Here is a 24,429-nt window from a genome sequence, read left to right on the forward strand (position 1 = left end):
TGCTTCTACTAAATACTGAGCAAAGGGTCTGAATACTTATGACCATGTGATATTTCAGTTTTTCTTTTTTAATAAATCTGCAAAAATGTCAAATCTGTTTTTCTGTCAATATGGGGTGCTGTGTGTACATTAATGAGGAAAAAAATGAACTTAAATGATTTTAGCATATGGCTGCAATATAACAAAAAGTGAAAAATTTAAGGGGGTCTGAATACTTTCTGTACCCACTGTATGTGGAGGATTTGTAGAAAACCAGCACAGTCATTGTACACATGAGTCTTTCTCATTGTCTTGATGACATTAACCACAAATGACATGCCCAGCTCTCAGAATATTGTACTTTTCATCAGAATGCATTCATGAGTGAGACAAGCTGCATTATCTAAGGAAAAGAGCTGCATGTTAATGGCAATGTGGACGGCATGATGAAGATGAATTGCCATTGTCTAGTCATCTGTCTCCAGAAGCAGGAAAGGAGGGGAGGAAGGGACCACTTACTGGCATGGCAGCTCAAGAATGACTCAAATCAAAAGTGCATTAGTGGCTTTGATGGACAATAAGCTTGTAAGTTGCAAAGGGGGATGAATATATAAAGCATCTCCCAGTCAGAAAAGACAGACGATTATAGAGGCAGTGGGAAGATAGATGAGCAACTAGCAAGAGCATTAACCAGCCAACCACCGAACAAAAGTGCTGGAAGGGTCAGAGATATATACACTAGCCACTGCTGTCCATTATAGTGATGTGTCAGTGCGGTTTAAACAACTTATGAACAGCTTATAATAACTTTATAAAGTGTGTATATAAAAACTGCTGTTCATACACGGTACATCATTGATAAATACCCCTGGAGACAAGCATTAAATCTGCATTTTAAAAAGCCAGAAATCTCTCACTTCTCGCCCTGTAAGTGTTTGAAGATGGTGTCACAGACCTAACTGCAGAGTTTAGACTTGTGTCTGCAGCAGGTCCTTGACACGATGAGCTTAGAGTGTACAGACACATTCAGCGCACTGATAACACTTATTCCATTTGTTCAACTTCAGCTGATTGCAGTGATCGAATCTTGAGTAACAGTATAATTTCATACATATCACGATTCATTTTGTGCTTTAATACAAAAGGTTTTAGGAAGAAGATACTGATAATTACAGTATGTGAGAGTCAGTCCTCTGACTGCACAAACAGCACTGATACTGGAAGACTCGGCATCTGATAGTTTGCGTCCAGCACCAACTTTCAGTGCCAGTTACAGGAAGCAGAGTGTTCTGTTAAGTCAGGATGTGGAAAGTCACACTGGTTTTGTTACCTAACACTTAACCATACTTTAACCATTTTCTAGCAGAAATAAGTGCTTATAGGGGATCATAATTCAGGCAGCAATTACTGTTTGTTTCTTGGCAAAACATACTGTAATTGTCAAAACAGGTATGAAAGTGTAATTTCTAGAAGACAGAGTTGTGTTGAAAGCATCCTTTCTCAAAAACTCGCTGCTGTGTTGTGGCATAAACAAACCTGCTGATGAAATCACACCTAGCTGGATACCAATGCAGCGTAGAAGCTGCAAATCATACCCATGATACTTCCCTTTACTTTAAAGTCACCATGAACAGATAAAGAAGAACAGGGGACTTTTCTATTGCATTGGAAACGTTGGCATTATTGAATCTAAAAATACTTTGCTATCAAAGACAAACCAAAATTTAGCAGAATTGTCAAATATCACTATTCTTGTCTGAAGATACAATTAACAACGGTTCCTACATGTTTTCTTCCTTGAGTCAATGAGCACATCTCAAACTTGAGAATGCATAACACATATTTCATTATTGTGCTGTAAATTCGACTTAACAAGCTGTCAAAAACAGTTTGTCATGACATCACAATCACAAGTGAATCATTTCAGTCAGAAGAAAACAACGTATGAGAAATAATGACTATATATAAACATGCCATCTCCAGCCTTCTGTAGAAACTGCCCAGTTTCCTAGGAATTAGTTTTATACTGCACATTTATGTGTCTCACGGCTTAGTTACCGAGTACCAACACTCATTGTTAATGCAGGGAGTAGCATGCTGTGGGAAAAGTAATGGCGTATTGGGATGGTGAAAGGGGGTGAAACGAATCTCCTGCACAATTACCGTCTGCATTTGTATTAACTGTAACCACAATCTTTAGCTTACTTTAATCACTGAGTAACTGCATGTGCAGATACTGTAGAAGGCAATTCTTTCAACATAATTTGGGCTTTTTTTTTTTCTCAGAAATATTCAGTACTGATGCTCTGGTCTGGTAACAGAAACCCAGGACGCCAGAGAGGAGACAGTTATAGACAATTTCCAACATTAAGTCTTCTCAAGATCTTGAGATCACATTATAAATACCTCATTATTACACTGTAAACCCAAAGCAACAAGCAGTCAGAATGACTGTGTTGTGACCACTTTGTTATGACACAGTCAGAAAAGAGTCCATCACAAGAAAACCTCTCCTCTCCGGCCTCCTGTACAGAACCTGCTGCTAGTCAAACCTTTGCCTCTGCTTTTGCACTATAATGGGGAAATATTTATGATTAACCAATTGGACAAGTTGCAAAATGTTCATATAGAAGATGACTACAAAATCCATCCATGCATTTGTTATTTATACCTCTTATCCTGAAGAGGGTTGGGGGGACTGGAGCCAATCCCAGCTGACACTGGGTGAGAGGCGGGGTCCACCCTGGACTGGCGACTCTAAACTGCCTGTAGGAGTGAGTTTGAGTGTGTATGGTTGTTTGTCTACATGTCAGCCCTGTGACAGACTGGCGACCAGTCAACCTAAGCTGTGTGTCTTTGAACTGTGGGAGGAAGCCGGAGCCCCCGGAGAGAACCCACGTAGGCATAGGGAGAACATGCAGATTTGGCACAGAAAGGCTGCAGGTCAGGCCGGGCTCGAACCCAGAACCTTTTTTCTGTGATGCATCATCATGCTGCCCTCCTGCAAAATCTAATGATATAATTCATTAGTTAGGAGAGGGGGGCATGGCCTCGTCGCTACGTACTGAAGTGTGTGACGTGGAGGGTCAGAGGACACCGACTAACACAATAGCATGGAGAGAGTCAAAGCTAAAAACCTTGAGAAGCTTCTTTTCCTCTCCCGTTCTTTTATCCTTAGCTGGAGAAACAAAGAGTCTGGTGGAGCTCTGACAGCCACTACAAACATGTTTATGTTCTTTTGAGAGAGTTGCTGGACAGATTCGGACCTCGGAGTCTTGTCTATGTCGTCACAATTAGGGACGGGCCGGTCAATTCGGCAGAACTGAACTGTCAAATCCAAACTGACATTAACTACAAAATTTGAAAAGAAAATATTGATTTTGCACACAATATGATATCACCCGTATTGACGGTATACGTCAACATAATTCCATGTGATTGCGCGTTCAGCTAACTTAGTGTATAGTTAGTTACCCTTTAAGGCTCCAGACCACTGTGGTTTACCACTGAAAAAGCTGACACTGACAGGATGTGTTTACTTTATCAACATTTAACTGTAATTACAATCTTTCTCCAGCTGTAAGACTTGTTGTCGTCTGCACATAATCCAAATGTAAATCAGGATGTAACTACACATAATCCAAATGTAAATCAGGATGTGACTGTGACTGTGTGTCAGTGTCGGTAAGGCCACCATCCACCGCACTCACCTCGGCAGAAAAAGTGAGACCTTGCAGATGAACATGATCCGGGCAGCAGTTATGTATCCTGCAAAACATAATTGGTAAAACAAGTATAAAAGCTAAGAGACAGGGTTGTTGTGTAACAGTTTGTGTTTCTTAATGTGAAAACATCCTTTCTCATACACCTGCTATAAAAGAAATCTGCCAGTGAAATCTCACCTGCAGTAGCTGATGCCGTGTAGCAGCTGCAGATCCTGTGATGATGCTGTAGTTTTTCTTGTTTAGGTTCATTAGTGACTAGTGATTTACTGATGTCAACATTCGAGAACATGAGAAATCATAGTTTTAGTGTGATATGGTCAAAAAGCATCACAGACATCTAGCTGTGACTCAAAGATGCTGCTGCGATGCAACTTGACACACATCAAATTCACAAATTCCTTTACAGCCTGAATGGACATCCTTGCTCCAAGGTGAGGTTTTTAATTCTACCTTTGGTGTATTTACATGTTACTTCAGCAAAATTTGCTTCATATATTTTAGTGGCATTACACAGCACGTATTTGAGAGACAAATGGGTCGGCATGCTTTGTGCTGAAACATTCAATCTGCAAAGGACGGTCCAAACTAAAGGAAAGTATCCTTTTGATTTGACTAACAGATTATTCATTCTCACATGCTTGGCAGTTACCCACGCTTGTGTGTTGAGAGCTCAAAGTGCTTCTTAATCACTCTGAAAATCAATGGAGAAATGTTCAAAAAGTAGTCATACGTGGACCGCCGCAGCAGTTCTCAAATCCAGTAATTAATCATTTCTCCACAAGAAAAATTAAATCAAGCCAAAGAAGTGAAGTTCAGAGCAAGCCATTAGATCTGTTAAGGAGTTTAGCAAAAGAACAGTGCCTTTGTTTTTCACACCTTCTTATTTCACTCACCATGTATGCATATCTGCTTTGAATAGAAAAGAACAGAAACAGCTGTAGTTGTTGATTTTGACTTGTCAGTCTCAATGGAGATCTCAATGCCTAATTAACGAGAACTGTTTCGTCTGAAAGAAAGTGACAGACACTCCAGTCAAAACAGCTCTGCCTCATAATGTTTTATTTGAAAAGTCCAGTGATGCTCACACAAATGTTCAGCAGAGTTTCCTGAATGTCTGCTGAGGACACTGAGCCAATTTTAAAGCCAAACATAATTACTGAAGTTGAACTGAAATTTGCATTCACTTTTCCCATGACAGACAGACAGTTGTGCCAAATTTAAAGAAAGTCCCTCAAGGCGTTACTGAGATATCACATTCACAAAAATGGAACGGACATGAAGTCACAGTGACCTTTGACCACCAAAGTCTAATCAGTTCATCTTTGAGTCCAAGTGGACTTTTGTGCCAAATTTGAAGAAATTCTCTCAAGAGACATCGCGTTCACAGGAATTGTAGAGACAGACAACCTGAAAACATGCCTCTGGCCACGACTGTCACTGGTGCAGAGGGATAAAAAGAACTGCAGGTACTGTTCGGTTATCCAAAGGAGAATAAAACAGTTTTTTGGACATAGATGTACAAATACTGCAGCATTTAAGGGCCAAGCCAACTGCAGAGTTTGACAGACATCTGGGAGTCAGCGTTACAAGACACAGGTGTCAGTGTCTGTGGTGTGCACTTACAGACACTGATATAAGACACTTTCCCTTTTTCAACAAGCCCCTCTACTGTTGGTTATGTTTCAAATGTTTGCCCCTTTATAAGATTCCACACAACATTGATTTGTAAGGTGAAGACAAGCAAGCTGAGCTAACTAGCTTCCATTTTCCATGGGCAAGAAAAGTAAAGTAAACTAAAACAAAGGCTGTAGACTAGAGAGTGACACATTATATAGACTTCATAGGAAAACAAGTTCTACTCACACAACTCCGGTAAAACCTCTAATAACAATCTCTCATAAATAAGTAAATTGTTCAGTCCGACTGTTCTTGGAAAATGTGAGCTACAATTTATAAGAAATGTAATTATAAAGATTAGTGCTTCAAATTAAATGGAATATTATATAAACTACTTCAAAAATCAGACCTGGTTGTTGTAAAATGGTCTCCAGTGAAGTTAGATGGATTTGAGTTCATGGCTTTTGATCACCTTCTTGCTGGGGGGCCATTAATCTTGATAGTAAAAAAAAGAAACACTTCACCGCAGGCGACCACTCACAGCCACATTTTCCCAGCAGTGTTCATTCACAATTCACTACTAACATCTTCTTCCTGAGGCTTTTTCTGCTTCCTGTGGTGTTCAACTCTTACAGTTTCTAATGGGGGCTTTAAAAAAATCAGGCTTTAACACAGTAAAATTCAGCCTAATTATACAGTAACACCTTGTGCCGAGCTAAAACCAGGCCGGCTACTGTTTTGGGCGCCTTGTGCTCTAAACACAAGGCTTTTGTGCTTCGTTGTTATTTTAATTTTTGGTGCCCCTGTCAGGCACCTGGTGTCCTACACACAGTGCGTGACGTGCATGTACGAAGCGGCAGGCCTAGTAAAAACTGATCTGAATCTGCACTGCCACCATCCTGTGGCTGTTCTTGCAAAGTGTTTAACAAATTGTAAAACTAAACAGAATGTGAATCATTATCTGGATTCACATCCTTTTTTCTTACAGTAGCTGTTTCTGTAAGTCCTTATAGAGATGGGCACGTCACAGCAATTAAATCCCTAAACTAGGAGCCAGCAGCTTCCCCACATGAACACCTTCCTCTGTTCATGACAGGATCTCAGTCTAAATCACCCCAGGGACGACTGTGTCTAGGACGCCACCTGTGTGACTCTTTAAATAGGTTAATATCTATTTGTAATCCACTAAATAAGTTTGTCATGACTTTCCTTCTCATGGTTAGTGTTAGAGCAACCTTGCTGTTGGTGACTTATGACTAAACACTTTTGTACTTAACTGGGAAACACTGTTATATTTCCCAACGCAGAGAACAACATACAAAACATGGCATCCACTGCTTATATACCAAGACCATCTTGAGGATCTGAGTTCAACTCCATCTGCCCTGCATCCAAAGCTCATAAACTGTACGTACAGAAAGAGAGCCCCCGCCCCACCCTCCACTGGGACCAAAAACACATGGTCAGATCATTGTTACTATATTTGGCAACCCAAGTGGGATCTGACTCGTACAATACAAAACATAATGTTAGTAACACTCGGTTGTTTTCACTGTGAAGACAGAGCCGCAGTGTTACGTTGTGACCCGAATGCTGAAAACTGGACGACAGAAACATCCAGGTCTGTGCGGTGAATATTCAGTAATCATGTTGTAAAAGAGATATTTTGCATTGTAAGATTAAAGAAAAACATCAGATAATATAAGAGCATAGTATAATTTATCTGTGAACAGCAGCGTAAAGCTCCTTTGTGTCTGGCTGTGGGCTGAGAGCAGTGTGCACGCAGGTATGGTGTGGCACTGTTATTTACTGTACTGTTGAGAGTTCATTTCCCTGTGTCTCTCCACAGATATTTATGAGGCTAGATAAAAGTGTGTGTCAGTTTTGATGATACTTTATGTATTTCCATTGTCAGTTCATAACAGAAACTCTGATCAAGATCAATTCAAACAGCTGAAACTCGACTCACTGACCCACACCACTATGATCTACAGCCAGGACATCGGAATGACTTTCAGACTGGATAAGTGTGGTCGAATGGTAACAAGGAGAGGGAAGGTAGTCAGAACTGAGGGCAACATAGCAGATGTTGAGGACAGCTACAAGTACTTTGGGATCCCACAGGCAAGTGGGAACCATGAAGAGGCCGCAGGGAAAGCAGAAACCACCAAGTACCTGCAGAGAATAAGGCAAGTCCTGAGAAGCCAGCTGAATGGAAAGAACAAGGTACGGGAGATTAACACCGACACCCTGCTGGTCATCAGGTACCCCGCTGGCATAATAAGCTGGCCAAAGGAGGAGATAGAGGCCACTGACATCAAGACAAGGAAGCTCCTTACAATGCACAGTGGGTTTCACCCCAGGTCCAGCATCCTGAGGCTGTACACTAAGTAGAAGGAAGGAGGCAGAGGATTAGTGGCTAATATCAAAAAATGCTACCAGTAGCTGGACAAAGCTGGACTGAAAGACAGCACAGAGGCACTAATCATGGCAGCACAAGAACAAGCTCTAAGTACAAGATAAATAGAGGCCGGGGTCTACCATACCAGACAGGACCCCAGGTGCAGGCTGTGCAAAGATGCCCCTGAGACAATCCAGCACATAACAGCGGGGTGCAAGATGCTAGCAGGCAGGGCATACATGGAATGCCTGTGGGACTTCAAGATACAAACTGACAAACTGGTAATGGCCAACCAACCGGACATAGTAGTGGTGGACAAACAGAAGAAGAGAGCTGTAGTGATAGATGTAGAAATCCTAAGCGATAGCAACATCCACTTCCTGGAAGAAGGAACACGAGAAGCTTGAGAAATACCAAGGGCTGCAAGAAGAGCTAGAACCAGATGTGGAAGGTGAAGGCACAAGTGGTCCCCATGGTAATAGAAACACCAAACTGCCAAACTGGGAGAGTGGCTCCAACAGATCCCAGGAACAACATCTGAGACCTCTGTCCAGAAGAGTGCAGTCCTAGGAACAGCTAAGATACTGCACAGGACCCTCAAGCTCCCAGGCCTCTGGTAGAGGACCCGAGCATGTAGGAAGGAAAGACCGCCCCGAAGTGGGGGCGAGTGGGGAATTTGTTTTTTTCATATATACATGTTTTTAGTGTCATATTATGAGTGTCAAACTATCATGGGGATAATGCTTTTCTGGCATTATGGAGAAACTGAGCCACCCTTTGGTGGAGGCTTGCACTTTCAGAGTTCTGCCTAGTTTTATTATGTTGTTTTTACTAAATCATTATGGGCTTTTGCATTTGCATTTTTGTCTAAACATAATATTGAAGATATTTTTTAGATCTCAGCCCAATTTCTAATCCTCAGGAAAATCCTAAAGAACAGCAAAAAATACCCTATAAAACATCTTATTACATAGTTCAGCAAAGTTTTGCCAGTTTATGAACAGCACAGAGCATCAGTCAGACATGCAGATTGGAACAAACTTAAGATGCAAGCAGCGTCGGGACATTGTGGTTTGTGTGTTTGACCCTGAGGAGGTAATGTGACTGATGGTGCCCCTCAGATGGTGGTTATTTCGGTCTCATCAGCCTTTTCCATAGTCATGAATCAGATGATGGGATGAGAATAACAGCACAGGGACCCTGATGCGTGGGGGCTACAAAAAGATGCGAAAGAGAGAAACTTTTTGGCAACTTGGCAGGAATCACAAACAATGTCCAGCAACAATTAAGTCTCCTGAGAGGGAGCAGGGGGATGTGCTTAGTTTGTCAGAGGGTCTTGGCTGGGACTGTGCTGCTGGTATACACAAAGAGATCTACAGCAGACGGGCGAGTCTCTCCCAGAATTAGTAAATATCCAGCTGGTGTTCACACGTCACAATACAGTATGTCATCTCTGGGTGAAAATCATGTGTTTTCACCTTGACGTGCTGGCAGAGGCAGTCTGGAGGTCAGATTTAGTGACATTCATGTGGTAGTTCAGCTGTCCAGTAGAACACCGACAGAGACTGTGCCAATAAATGAAGGATGAAGGTTCGTCTAGAAGTCAGTGTGTGTGTGTAGGACAATATGTCTGTGTGTGGGTGGACGGATGGCTGAGCTTCCACACAGCTGGAGAGGAGACTTATTGTTGTGATTTGAGGTCACTGTTTCCACCATGTAGGATTGTGTCACTTGCAGACCCCATTTTTATTTTGCTTCATTGTGTCAGCATATTTGCTTGCTGTGTGTGTATTTTTAAAAATCATTTTCATCCAGAATTACAGCATTTTAATTCAGTGTAGCAGGAAACATCAAGCTGAAGATTGTATCAGTGAGACATGAATGAATGTGATTCTTATGTTCATTCTATCAATAATAATAATTAAGACCTTGGTGTGATTGTGTCATTTAATTGTCTTAGAAGGTCTTTTTATTTGCTTATAGGCCTCAAAGTGGGGGTGGTAATCTCTGACGGCCTGGACAGAGAACAATCTCTCTCTTCGTAAGCATATTCAAATCTCCCAAGATCCATCACTGTCTATTGTTACTATTAGTTTTGGCATAAAAAACCAATTTAGAAATCAGAGTCGGATAATTAAAAATCCAACTAAATCCATTCCCGCAGGAGCGAGAGCGTCAGAAGCCTGAGACCGCTGCCAGCCCAGCCAGAGAGACAGGAGTCTGCAGGCGAGATGCGTTTCATTATCTTTGATCTATTTCCTGCTTTCATGTTTTGTTTTAAAAGCTTGAATCAAAGTAGACTTAATGTGTGCAGAAAAATGTCTAGGTGGATATAGAGTCGATCTGAATTGATAACAAATATAGAAAACAACCCCTTTTCACCACTAGTGCAGGCAAAGTTACAAGGAAATCACTAGTGTGTAGAATAAATACACCCATAAAGGAATTAGTTACATTAGTTGTTACATACTTGTTCCAACCTGAGCGCAGGCTTCCCAAAGGCTAGCACACAACATGCAAATAAGACGAGCTACCTCCACACACACACAACACTGACTCCTAGAAATTACTGCTAGCTTGTTTTAGCAATTATGTCTTGCAGGAAAATGTAATTGCTGCCTAGATTATGTTCCGCATATTATGCAGGTGCATATTTGTACCTCATGCTAGTCATAAGAAGGTCACCGCGGTGGATAGTGGGTCAAATGAGACTGGGGTTTGCATTGTGAGTCCCTCGTGGGGTAAGTCTACACAACCAAAGCCCTAAAGCCCCTGAAAGCTTGGTTTCATATCTTACTGTAAGTGTTCCTGTAAAGACTGACATCCATGACAAAACCAAACAATCACCATTAATAAGTAACATATTTATTTATTGTTTATGAAGAGTTCAATACTCAAAACTCAGCCGGTCTGTTTCTAAGTTTGTGGGTTAGGAAGAGATTCTGCTTTTCATTAAGTGTTAATGAAATCTCAGTTACCTTTTCAGTGTTTAAGTAAAGCCATGATCTTTCATTAACCTTAACTAAGCGCTGTGAGTGCCTAAACACATTTATAAAACAGTGCTCTAGTTGTTATCAGCGGATACTGTAGGAAAACAAAGCAAAGCACATTGTCAGGAAACATTCTGCTGGTGCATTAGGTATCAACACTGTGACCTAGCAAATACCTGTACTGTAGAGCCCAGTTTCTCCAGCAGTACATTTCTTTCAAAGTCTATTTGCTGTTGGAGATTAGCAGCAAATAAACATAATTTCTATTAAACAGCACCCACCCCCTCCCCCCTCAGGTTCCTGGAACTTGATTTTAGTAGTACTTCCTCGGGGGTCCTGAAATTTAGCCCCCAGAATACACCTCCACAGAGGATGGAGGGCAGTGGAAACAAAAGCAGAACTCATGACGAGCGTTACTTGGCTTGACATGTTTCAGTAGGTTCCTAAGATGGAAAATCCCCAACAGACTCACACCTCAGTGCTCCACAACATCAGCACCAGTTCTGCTTTTATATTCACACTCACTAATGATTGACTAATCCTGAACAGTAACACCTGGCTGCTGATTATGACTGGCAAAGTAAGAAGGGTCTATTTTTATTTTCCCACTTGGTTTTTGGATGTTTGTTTACTTTACTTACTGTAGCCACAGTTTGAAATCTGTTGTTGTTACCTGAGATTATTTTATGCTTATAGAACTTATGCGTATATATGTATGCGGGCGTATCTGCCCATCCACCACAGATTCTGTATTAAACGTGTCTTATCTTATCTTTTCTTATTTGACTGAGCTAGGAGACTTACACTTCCCCATAAATCTAGCTCTGCAGGCTCCCTGTGATAAACAGTTCAAAAGGTATTTATCCAAAGAGTTCTACTTAGAAGGAACTGTACTGTAGAGCCCAGTTTCTCCAAGCAGGTGTCTGTGTTTCATTTGGAGAGAAATCCATTTTGACCCTCTGCTCAGGAAGAAAGAATCCACCCAAAACGATCCTCAGAGACTCCTGAATTGTAGCATCCACAACACAATGTTTATATGGTGTGAGTTGTCAGCTTGTCCAAACATTAATACCCCCGAGAAATAGCATCATGAAAAATGAAAGTTGTTCCTCTGTCTGGGCCTATTAAATCTCCTATTAAGCTTCCAAAGGCAGTCAATACCCAGTGTCTGAACCATTTGATTCACTTTAGACATCACGTCTCACCTTGCACATTCTCCAGTCACATTGTGTTTTGCCTTGTTGCTCAGTGCAGACAGCGGCGAGCAGCTGAAGAAAACACAAAGCTTTCCAACAGACAGCTTTTAAGACTCATGAACATAAACTGTCCTCTCTGCTAGTCAGTAAATTACTGAATGTCAACATGCCAGGCAAAAATAGCTTTAATTTGACATGTTAAAAGTCTTTTTGAAATATGCACCACCTGCAGAAATTGTTTGTATGGTACATCTGAACAGACTAAAATGAGAACACGAGGTTTGGTTGCAGCCCTCAAGGCATAAGAAGGTTATACTGAGATAGCAGGCATTACAGTGCCTAAAACAAACAGCAGCACAGCTAAAGAATACATCTTCATATGACAGCTGGTGTGTATGGAGTTACATGACAGATGGCAACAAGCACCATGTGTCCTCACAGGCGTCTCCTCCAGGGGAAATCGAAGGCCATAACAGGTATGCTTCTCTTGCTTTAAGTATAAATCTCATCACCCTAGACTGAGACCTTATCCCTTCCCTGCTCCGATACCGCGACACGTGCCAGATATCCTCACTGCAGCCCAACTTAATCCATGACTCAGTGACTGTATGTGATAAGGTAATGTCTTCCAACTTCCTTGTCAAACAGCTTCAGAAGTCTTTAGTTAATAACAGGATCAATCAAAGCTGTATTTTAATGGCTCTGCTGGCCATTTGTGGTGGGTATTATTTTCTTCACGTTCTTTAGTACCTCTGGAAACTCAGAGATATGACCAAATTATGCTGTTCATTGTTAGCAGTGAATCATTTCGAAAACCTACTGAACCATGATTTATGATTGGCAAATGTTAGGGACTGTATAAAAAGTGTTGTGGGATGGATACGTTGTAGATCTTTATATCATTTATTTATTTTATTTATTCAAATCGATCATGGGATGAGTCCCTTGACATGTCCCATCTCGTTTTCGAGGGGGTCCTTAGCCTTTCCATGTAAGATTTATTGCTAAAAAGAAAATCGAATGTTAAAGTTGTGTTAATGACAACTGTTATTAAATTAACAGAACACAAATGGTTAATAAAGGTGTGTTTGGCCATATGGAGATGATAATTCTCTGTCTGTAGTAGGGCTTTATTTTTCAAATCAAATCAAATCAAATCAAGTTTTATTTGTATAGCACCAAATCACAACAAAAGTCATCTCAGGACACTTTACAAAGTAAGGTCTAGACCTTACTGTTATCAATATTATTACAGAGGGAAAACCCAACAAATCCCCCTTGAGCAAGCACTTGGTGACAGCAGGGAGGAAAAACTCCCTTTAACAGAAGAAACCTCCAACAGACCCCGGCTCTTGGTGGGCGGCCTTCTGCCTCGACCGGTTGGGGAAAAAAAGAAACTCAGAGCATCATGGGGCCCCCAGCAGCCTAGGCCTATAGCAGCATAACTAAGGGAAGGCTCAGGGTCACCTGATCCAGCCCTAACTATAAGCTTTATCAAAAAGGAACGTCTTAAGTCTAATCTTAAAGGTAGAGAGGGTGTCCGCCTCCTGAACTGAGACTGGGAGTTGGTTCCATAGGAGAGGAGCTTGATAGCTAAAGGCTTTTTCTCACCAAATTCACAACCAGTATGTTAGATGTGGGTCTTTAGTTAGAAATGGCTGAACATCCTCTCTTGAAGAAGTTTTTCACTAGGTTGCAGCATTTCACACAGAAGTACAATGTGTCATAAAATGAACCCATGCAACAAGTCCTGAATCCAGAAGAAAAACTATGTCCTGTAATTTGTCAGTGCTCTCTAGAATGACACAGAGGTATTTTCTGATTGGACGTCCCTGTTGATAGGACAACACCATTTGTTCGTGCTTTCAAACCACTGGTGAAACATGAAACTGGTTTATGATAAGACATTACTGTGCTTAGGGGTTGGTTAGTATTAAGCACAAAAACATCTTGTTTTGCTTCAGGGAAACATCACAGCTAGGGTTAAAATAAGTATGTCATTAATGTTGGGGAAACACTGTGGTTCAGTTCGGTGCGTTTTGGCTCGGCTGTGTGGACGAACTTCTCCATAAAACCAGGCCTTGCAACTCAGCGTCATGCTGTTGGCTTGATTATGATGAACAGTCAGACTGATCTCAAACATATCAGGTTAAAACACCACCTCATCAAACTCACTTATCTTCAGTATTTGAAATCTAGTGCGGGGCAAAAACACTGCCTGTTCCTCCATTCACTCATTGACTGTAGGAACCAGTTATTTAGCAGATCTTAATAGTCGCCATCTTATTAAGTCTGCCATACATTTAAACAATTACCTTGAAATATTGTGGGGAGGGTGTTGCAGAGGAGGGCTCCATAAAACTTTTTATATCACTGCTAAGACCCTTTTTCATAAAGTGAAGTATAAAAGTCACTAATAATTTTTATAAAGTCTCTTAAATGTGTTGTGTTTAAAGCTGGATTTCAGTTGTACAGTTATTGCACTGCTAGAATATACAAAATTCAATTGGGCTGAATATCCTAAAATATTGCAGAACACAGCACTGTGTACAATAAGAGGATGGCCCTAATATTTTTACACTCTAGTATATTGGAATACAGTTGTTGTGGGTAACAGCATCGAGTCTGAAACATGAAAAAAATTGATCGCCCCATATTTCTCCTAATTACAACAGCTGTGATCAATTTTTCGGTTGTTGTTGTGTCCAATTACTCCCTCGACCAAATCCCCACAGTCCTCTTGCACCGGAGCTGGAGCTGAGCAAATGGGCCACTGCCTAATATTGTCTGCAGCATTTGTGCATGATGCAGAGATTCACTGTGGTGTAAACAGTTTTAATACCAACTCATTAGCTACAACTAATCTCACATTTATCCCCATTATTTGACTTCCAATCTTGAATGATAATGAGACCCTAATTATGCTTCCGTACATGTTTCAGTGTTGTGTTGTAAGCTGTAATTTAAATGATGCAGTTAACACATCTCCCCTGTTTCTCATTCTTTACCTGTTAGTGTCTCAGGGTGTGCACTGTTGTCTAATGTTCTGTTCCTATAGAAAAGCGTATTTATCATTCTTGAACCATGCAGTGAATAATTGGCCAATTATTCAGTAAAAGGAAGTGCAGATTCTGCATAGCATCATGTTCTTAAAATGCAGTAAATTGACAGTGCAGTATAAGCGATCTATCTGTGCCAGTCTTTGACACGCCTTTGTTACTTGTGATATAATATCTGAAGCGCTGGCCAGGTGTTCTTCTGCAGCAAATTTCAGCGGCACAGCCAAAAGGTAACTTACTGTAGACTAACAAAGAAGCTGAAAAGTGAAAACGCAAGACACTGGCAAATAGTGTATGATGATATATGATCCAAACAAACCTACCTCTGGCTCTCAAACTCTGTATCCTGTTGCAATTAATCTCCATAATATTTGCCTGTTCAATACAGATGCTAATATATAATAAAAAGAGGCAAACCTGTTTCCACAAGGCACTATTTGTAATGTTGATTACTTGTCCTGCTATTAGTTTAAAAGTGTCATGAAAGTTTGCCTTAAAGCTTTTTTAACTTTGTCCCTAACTTGATGCCTTCAATCTTGGTGCAAGTCAGAGTGATAAGATACCAGAAGAAGCCTTATAGTGAGAATGTATGCACACAGGAAGGCTCCAGATAATCCTTGCCCACACACACACACACACACTGTGTTTTCATGCCTTGTGGGGATTTTACATTGACTTACATTCATTTCCTGTAGACTTATCCTAACCCTAACCACTACTTGCCTAATACCTAACCTCACCCTAACCTTAAACCATGTTATCATCCTAAAATTCAATTATTTCTTTGTGGGAACCATCCTCTGGTCCCCACAAGGATGGCCAAGTCCCCACAATGTGAGTGTGTTAACAGGCCCCCATAATGTAAGTAATACCAAGACGCACAAACACACAGACAGACACACACACTCCAACGCTATAGTGGACAAAGAGATATTTTCCAATTGGATTTCTTGAGCCCACCCTTTGATGAGAGTCTGCCTATTTCATTGATCTCATATGTTATCTCAACCTGGGATGACCCCCAGTTTAATAATGACACATGGATGAAAAGCCCCTTTAGATGTTGTTATATTCGTCTACCCAAGAAAAGGGACAATGAAAGAGAGAAAGAAAGTTTAACTACTTTATAAACCTGTGAAGTTGCTTTGTGAAGCAGTGCTCTCATTAATTATGCTGAGAAATCCAATTATCTCCCAGCTGCTGGATGTATGCATCCATGAAAAATGAACTTTCACACATTCACAACACTGAATAGAAGTAGGTTTGACAATGATCAACAGAAAACGACCACTTAATGTCAAAGTGATCTAAACCACTTACAATGTGTTTACTTTATGCAGTGTAATTATTTTGTTTTCACAGCCTTTAGTAGGACATAGCTACAGATCTCAGTCCATTTTGTGGCTGGACTGGAAAACGCTGCTCACTCATGATCCCAGTGCAACCTGACAACAGGCTCAATAGTTTTGCAGAGAAAAAGGGTGAAAGATCAGGTTTAAATCAGTTCTGAATTTGTTCCTAGATTGGTATAATGCAAGTAAGACCTAAAAAGTGACCCTACCCTCAGGCTGATGCCACGTAATTACTAGTTTCCTACTTGTAAATAGCATTCATGCCAACATCCAAGTTGTATTTATCACTGGGAAATGTCTTTTTTTAAGCTCAGATACACAGCTGAGTGATAACTGATAAGATAAACCAAACACAGAAAGTCCCAGTGAGGTGCTGGGCCACCACGTGCCACCAGAACAGCTCCACCTTGGCACTGACTTTCCAAGTCTCTGAACTCCCTTCTTCCAACAGATGTTCCCTCATGTGGTGGGAACTGCCATCTTGAGCTACCGGTCACATGAACGTTTGCAAATGGTAAGCCCAGGAATCTTTCCAAGCAGTTACCTTCCCTCAAACATGACTTGAGTGCAGCATAACTCAGATGACCCATGTCTCCATGGTAACAGTAACACCTGCTGACCCGTGCAACCAAATGCCAAAAAGGAGGAAAACATTTGTGGAGCAATCAATTAGAAAGGAAACCTGTTGGAAAAGCAGAGCAGTGAGGATGTCTTAGCCATTCTGTTCTTGGAAACTGTCCAGGGCCTGACTGCTGAGTTACAGAAGCAGCGAGTCCTGCCACAGTGAGAAGCCACAGCTTCTCCTGCTAAAGTGAAATTCTATGCTGCTCTTTCTGTATTGTTGCAGTCTTTGCCAAATTTCCCAAATAAAATATCTGCTGAATTCTTCCAGAGTGAACTCAGCTGAGTGGTTTAACATCTGTCAAAGTCTGTTTGATCTAAGCTATAGTCTTTGACTATGGTGAAACCAGAGTCAGATGTGCAAAACTGACACACACCTACCCACACATACTCAGACAGAGGTTCATCTGAAGTGTTAAATACTGACTGGTAAAACTTGAAAACCTATGTAAACATGTCACTTGTGTTTCTTATTTGTAATTAATGTATATTAAATTTAGAAAGGGGTCCTATTGTGTTGATGTGTGTTATAAAAGCCTAATTAATTTCCTTTGATTCAATATTGGAGGAAAACAAAACAAACATAAATCAGTTCTAAGGGAACAAACACTATGGCTACAGGAAATCTGACTTTTGTCAAAGTATTTGCAAAGGGGCTTTTTTAAATAATCTAAACACCTCTCAACAAAACAACCAACTCACCCCTGTAGCACAGGTATGAGAGGAATTACAATCAAGCTGTCGTTACCTTGAGGCCAGTTGTACTGGTAATTGTGAGAGGATGACAACAGGTTGGCCAGCATTACAACTCATCTTCCTCTGGCTAGCTCAGCACCTGCCTGTTGGCCAGCAGCCTAATTTTTTTTCTGACAGCCTCAGCAAGAATGATTGATGCCCGAAGGCCTCTGATGGTCTGTGTGTCTCGGTGCCAGGCTGCTCTATCCATACAGTGCTCCCTCTTGAAGGTAATTTAAGCTACACCTGTCACTGCACACATTGGCTGCTTGATGTTTCCCCTTACAGGGTTCCTGTCCATAGACACACACTTTCAGAGATAAGCAGGTACTGCATGGTGTTAATAATATTTTGGAAATCGTTATCATTTTGGTGTGAGGGGGGGTTACGATGTAATGTAGTTTATAAAATTTGAAATTCTACATTGTCAGCTGAGGCTGCACAACGCTTGTGGCTGACACCAGGAAATATACCGCTGGCGTCAGGCACAGGAAGTTCCTTGTTTACATTGTTTCAGAGGCACTGGCCAACTGTCACAGCTGAACTATTCTCATGACTCTTTCATTCTAGTTTGTCCTCACACATATCATAAGACCAGCAATATGGAACTGCCTAAGCTCTTTCTCTGTTGTTTGCTGTTGATAATCTCACTACTTTCCTTGTGTATCATGACCCGAATGCTTTGCAGTGTACTGAACTCTTTATCCTCTTTGTATGCCACACACATACACACATCCCTTGTAGCTCCAAAGAATTTTAAACCTCCCAATGCCCTCATACTATTGCATTTTTCATTGGTATTTTAAGCAAAGGGTTGTGAGGTCTTAGAACTCAGCTGGCATTAATTCCACTGAGGCAAAGGGATTCAACTTCTCCCTGGAAAGAGGCTTAAAAGAAACTTCTCCTGGTTCTCCTAAATTCCACCTTTCTAACACGCTGTCATATATTTCTACGTTCCTTAGTGGACAGGAGAAGAATAGATGAATAGATAATTAAATGTAATAAACTAGCAGTTTGTCCTTTTTATTGTCTAACAATCAGCTTAATAAAATATCTTAGTGTGATTTTATTTTTCATCCATATGCAAATTCTAAATTAATTTGACCAAGCAGAGAAGTTGACTAATTGTCTCATTGTTCTTCATGGTTGTGGTCTACGTGCTGTCGGGGGGAGAATTACAGCCAAAGTGAGATCACAAATGCTACTGTGTGGAAAAAGTTTAATGCTTTTTTTTTTTTTAAACTACCATTATAGTGAGCTGAACAGATGAGTGACCAGATATCACTCAGAGACTTTTGAATTAAATGAGACAAGATTCATAAATTAACTGAAAAATTATTAATAAGGTCTAAAGCTTCTTTAGGGTTAAATGAGCTTCTCCAATGGCATCACCATTATTCTGGCCAGTTTGAAGAACCAGTGATTTTTATGCAGTTTGAAGAAAGCCACATCTTTGGAACATTGAAATGGCTGCTGTCTGTGGCGAGCTGACACCCAGAGCGAGGCGGGCATACCCTCGCTCTTTGCAGAAGTCCGAGGCCTTTTGTGTCAACTGGGAGCCCAGGTTTTTGCAGCACCATGGAAACCGAACGACCACGTGGGACATTTCACCGTAACTCCTATCTGCTGTTTCATGGGCAAACTCTGAGCCTCCTTGTATCGTTCCTCCATTCCAGTCATCACCCCCCTCACCTTCTTCTTCCCTTGTCTTCCCCATCACTGCCACCATCCCCACCACCTTGGGCTGACCATTAACCTCTGCCACCCAGAAACCATTATCTGGGTTTTCCAGGTAGCTGGCTTGAATGTCGGCCATGTCTGTGCTCAGCCGCCTCATCATGTAGCTTTCGTAGACATTGTGGCAGCAGTAATAAATAGTAATAAATGAGGCCGACCCATAGACTGCCAAAGAGTAAAGCTTGAAAGTAGGAGCTGCCTCCCAGCACATAGAAAAACTCAGGGCGATGCCAACGTGGTCTTGATGGCTCGTGGCCTTGACGAAGGATGGGTATACATGTTCGAGTGTCCCATCACGAAAAAGTGACATGACAGCATGTTGATCTGAGGGTCTATATTCCCTGATAGAGAACAGAACTGTATGTTTGAGAGAGAGAAAGCAAAAGAGAGAGAGAGAACAAGTGCTCAGTCGCACTAGTCTGCCTATTGTTGAAATAAGACATTCATGTACCAGGCTGAAACAAATAAGGCTCAATACACGTCTTAGGTGAAAATCACCCTTTTCATTTTTAATTTACCACCATGCCACATGACCACGTAGCACCTGGGATTGTTGTATGACAACCTGAGGTGTTAATCACTATTGAAAAGATTATAGCATTGCTTCTCTTTAAATTTTCAACAGTGAGTCATTGTAAGATGTAATACAATTAGGTCTCAGAAGTGCTAATGATGCATCTAAGCAAGGTGAGAATCCTGGGGCAACAAACAAAAGATCATTAGTTTGAATAAGAAGTGTTATCTATCTTCAAGGCATGTCAGTAGTGCCAGCCATTTACACCCTAGCTGTCTTATTATAATTATTTTGCCAGTGTTCACGATCAACTCGACTGCTTGAAAAAGGTATATAGAAGATTAACATGATAAGAACATCAACTCACAATTAGTCTTCTGGGCCATGCCGACGCTTTCCTCTTGCCTTTCACCCACTGTGAAGGACTTAATGCTGCCGCTCCGCCCGAACGCAAGCTACAGATTGTGATAATCAGCCATTCATAAAATGGACTGAAATTAGTCTGAGCATGCTCACCTTTGAGCACACACACACACACACACACACACACACACACACACACACACACACACATTGCAAGAACTTATAGGACTTAAATGACCTTACTACACACTGGGGTTTGAGATTGAGGATTTTATATGAACTTTTACAGTTAGATTGAGATAACAGTCATTTGAGGGAGCATAATTTAAGTTTCATGAAATTAATCACAGTGTGGCTTTGATTATTAAATGTAGTTTTTTAAACTTAATTAGCTTAGTCAACAGAGAAAAGAACTATCACTGGATTTCTCAAGGAGGATGAGCGCAAATCCTGAATATTAAGCAAGAAAACTGAGTGGAATGTGAATTCAAGTGCTTGTATGAGCATTTCATAGATATTTCCAGGTTGAAAACGTCCTTATTAATCTCTCTTTGGGTGCTTCAGTTTTGGTAGTGTTTTCTCAGACTCTGCTGTGGATCTCCACATTGTTTCACCACCACAACATACTGTAAGGTACAAGGAAAATTAATAATGTCTACCTTAACCAAAAGTGTCCTCTGGCATCACTGACAGTGTCTTGTGCAATAACACAGTGGTCCTCTGACATGATTGAATTTCCTCAGCAGGAGAATGGCCTTTACACCGGTTTAAAGGTACATTAATTAACTTAAGATTTTACATGCTGTCTGAGAAATCAAGTGAAAAGAGACAAGACGTGGCATCGCTCTGCTATTCTAGTCCCGACCGTGACAGTCTGCCATTTTCAGCCCTTCTGTTGTTATTCTAGCTTCTCTCTCCTGTGCTTTCAAAGTCAGGTCTGTACCTCAGTCCTACTTGCCGCCCAGCAAAGGTTAGAAGAAGCATGTATTGTACCATGAGGATTCAAACATCCAGACATTTGACGATCCCTCGTCTACAAAAACTCTGAGATTGTGCCTGCCAGACCGAAAAAGCTGCAGGACAAAAATAAAAAAAAAAGAACAAAAGCCAGGTTTAAAGGATCAGACTTTGTACATATCCTCATGCGTAAGCAGACACAAACAAGGGACGCACATACTTCAGATTGAGGGTGTTCCTTCTGTCAACGAACTCTGACTTTTTCCAATCACCACGGTACATGCGCAGTCAGGGCTGTTGCTGTGCAGACTGTCCATGTGGAGACAAACTTTTTGGCCTGCACGTGGACGTCCACACTGCGCAGACCCTCGCAGATCTGTGGAACTGACAAACATTACGTCACTCAACCATAACACATACAAACACATTGAGAGCCGCTGTACCAGAGTGACATTCCTCGTGTGTCCAACACACCTGGCTGATAAAGCAGATTCTGATTCTGATAACGGAAATGGGGACGTGTAGGACATAGAAAACAGGATGTAGTGGGAGGGGCAAAACATGGCTAGGAGCAGCTTACAGTATGGTGACAGTTTGTTTTGAGTTTCACTAGACTCTCCAGCAACTAAGAAATTGGGTAGAGCAGCTTTAAATAACTAGAACTGCCTCATGAACCGGGGGGGGGGCTGGAAGGTCAAGCAACTCTGGAACTTTCTCAACCATTTCTCAAACCTCCCAGGAACACTGTAATCACATTTGATGAGCATGTGTTTATATAGAGGGCGGTATGCAACCCTGTCTTCAAGAAATTACATGTATTATGAAAATGGTTTCCAATTATGCTGTTGTTGTGGCAAACATAATGGCAGGCTGGATGCTTAGAGGAAGTGAATGAAGAGCTACTTTTGTTTAACTGCACTGCAGTCACAAGGATGTTGTTGGGCTGGTTGGTGTGAGTACAAGCACTCACTTCTGCCTTTGTGTGCACACAGTTTTAGTTGTGAATCCACACAGAGCTTTGTGTTTTTGGACCCAGAGGTTTGTGAACTATCAGGATCATTTGTAAGAACAGTAGTGCCAGACGAACAGCGAAGGTGGATTAATGAGTGGGACAAGACATTCAGATGAAGATGGGAAGTGCATCTATGAGTGAGTTTACACGACCACGTGTGTCCCAGTTATGATCAGGTTTGTGCAGTGTCCAGCTTTTTGTTTGCACATGTAAACATCGAATTCTGATTTCAGAAAACTGTATTAGCTCATATCCCGTTCCTGAGAAAGCTCAGGTGGAGTACTCTGAAAGAAACCAGAATACTAGTGCATGTACACATTTTATCCGGGTTTCTGAATGTTCTGTACCATCTGTGCAGGTTCAGCATCCAAGTGACTTGAAATAAACACAAACAATGCTGGCAACGAAAGCACCTCACTTTTGGAGCAACCAAGAGATGGAAATTTGTCTTTCGATAATGAAATGTACTTTAGTAATTTAGATGGGAGAAAGCACAGAAATGCTGACCTCAGATCTGTAGTGGACAAGTTACAGGACGCCAGGATCATAACGTAGGCCAGTTACAATGAAACAAGTCAGATTATGTCCATGAAAACACACTGATGCCATTGAAAGTCACCTAGGTTTATACACTGACATTCTAAATCTGTACATTGATTGACAGAGGTCTGCTATAGGCATTATGTCACCCCATGATCACTATGAGACATTCTACAAGCATTACTTTTAAATTAATAAGTACACACTGAAGCCTTAATCAAGGCATATTTGAACTGTGCCATGAATGAAATACTTCAGCAAATAGTACTTCAGCATCACAGGCGATATTAATTTCGCTTGATAACATTAGCTAAGAGTGCTTCAGAGTTGATTGCACATTGTCTTGGAACAAAAAGTCACAAGGAAACAAAGAACAAAGGTTAAAGTTGCCCAGGAACTGAACAAACTTTATGTTTCACGAGAACCCAGTGAACTGCATCTTTATTCATGCACTTTATTCATGAACTTTATTCTTGTACAGTACTTGTGCACAGGCTTATTCGATATGCTAGTCATAAAGTTATGACATAAAAGGATTGAACCATTACATTATTGTTTTTTTTTTTATTTCCAAATGATTGCTTCTAGAAACACTGAACTGAACCTGACTTCCACTGCAGCTTCATGTGCCTCTGAAGTGCATAGATACAGGGCTGTAATCCTCAGATTTCCACTTAGCTCAGCCGTTTTTCATTATTATGGTAATGCATTGACTCTTGTATAGAACATATACAAATTGCTTCAGCATGTATGACGTGGTAAAATCAGAAAGTGCCTCTGTCAAAGTAAAACATGGATATTGGGTGACACTGGCGAGTTTCACCTGTGATGTGTCGGTTGCAAATGGACTCTATGTGCCGACTCTTTTTTGTGAGGGGTGGGGGCTGGTTCACGTCTGAGAGCTGATTTCTTTTCTCTTTGTAAATGAATACCTTACCCTTTTTAATAAACAACAAACTAAATAATAGGATAGGATGATCTTTTTGCCGCACTACTTGGCCAAAGGCACTCCAAGGGCTGATTGAATATTGTGCTGATATGCTTGCAGGGCAACCAGTCCCGTGCGATGGTAGACAAGGATCACACAGTCAGGTTAAAAGGGGGAGGGGAGCAGAAACTGACATGTTTTGGGTAGTTTATTTACTTTTTCATTTGACAAGTACATCACAGTAGCATCAGAACTGTAGAATACATTGCACTGTATTTAGTGTGTGTAGTGAAACGACTTTTAATATACAAATGCCCTTATAAAACCTTATAATAACTTTATAAAAATAACCCTCAGTACACATGTGTAATAGTGTTTGATGTTTTTACATCAATGTTTTTATATCAATCATGATATAAGGTCATGGTATTGTGGAAATAATAGGGTTTAATATAATTATATTCAATAATTTAAGGGATTTATGTCCACACATACCAATCATTGGTCAAAACATTGGAAAATTTGGCTCATTGATAAAAGCCAGAAATGGCACTAAATGAAAAGCCATTTGGGAGCTGAAAGAGCCGGCGCTTACTGCTGAGCTGAGCTAAATAATCAACTGTAGCTCATTAAGAAGAGCCGGGATTCCCATCACTGCTACACAGCACAGAGAGACATTGGCCATGAGAATATTTTGGTAAAT

At 41.0% G+C, this 24,429-nt stretch overlaps 1 protein-coding gene across 1 annotated transcript; it reads right to left on the reverse strand.

Moving 5' to 3' along the window:
• Positions 1 to 19,101: 19,101 nt before the first annotated feature.
• LOC109970993 (probable N-acetyltransferase CML3) lies at positions 19,102 to 19,722 on the reverse strand. The gene has a single exon (XM_020618976.1). It carries the CDS (start codon positions 19,720 to 19,722, stop codon positions 19,102 to 19,104), a length of 621 nt encoding a protein of 206 aa, XP_020474632.1.
• Between the last annotated feature and the right edge of the window lie 4,707 nt (positions 19,723 to 24,429).

This window comes from Monopterus albus, unplaced genomic scaffold (assembly GCF_001952655.1).
Source record: "Monopterus albus unplaced genomic scaffold, M_albus_1.0 scaffold212.1, whole genome shotgun sequence".
NCBI lineage: Eukaryota > Metazoa > Chordata > Actinopteri > Synbranchiformes > Synbranchidae > Monopterus > Monopterus albus.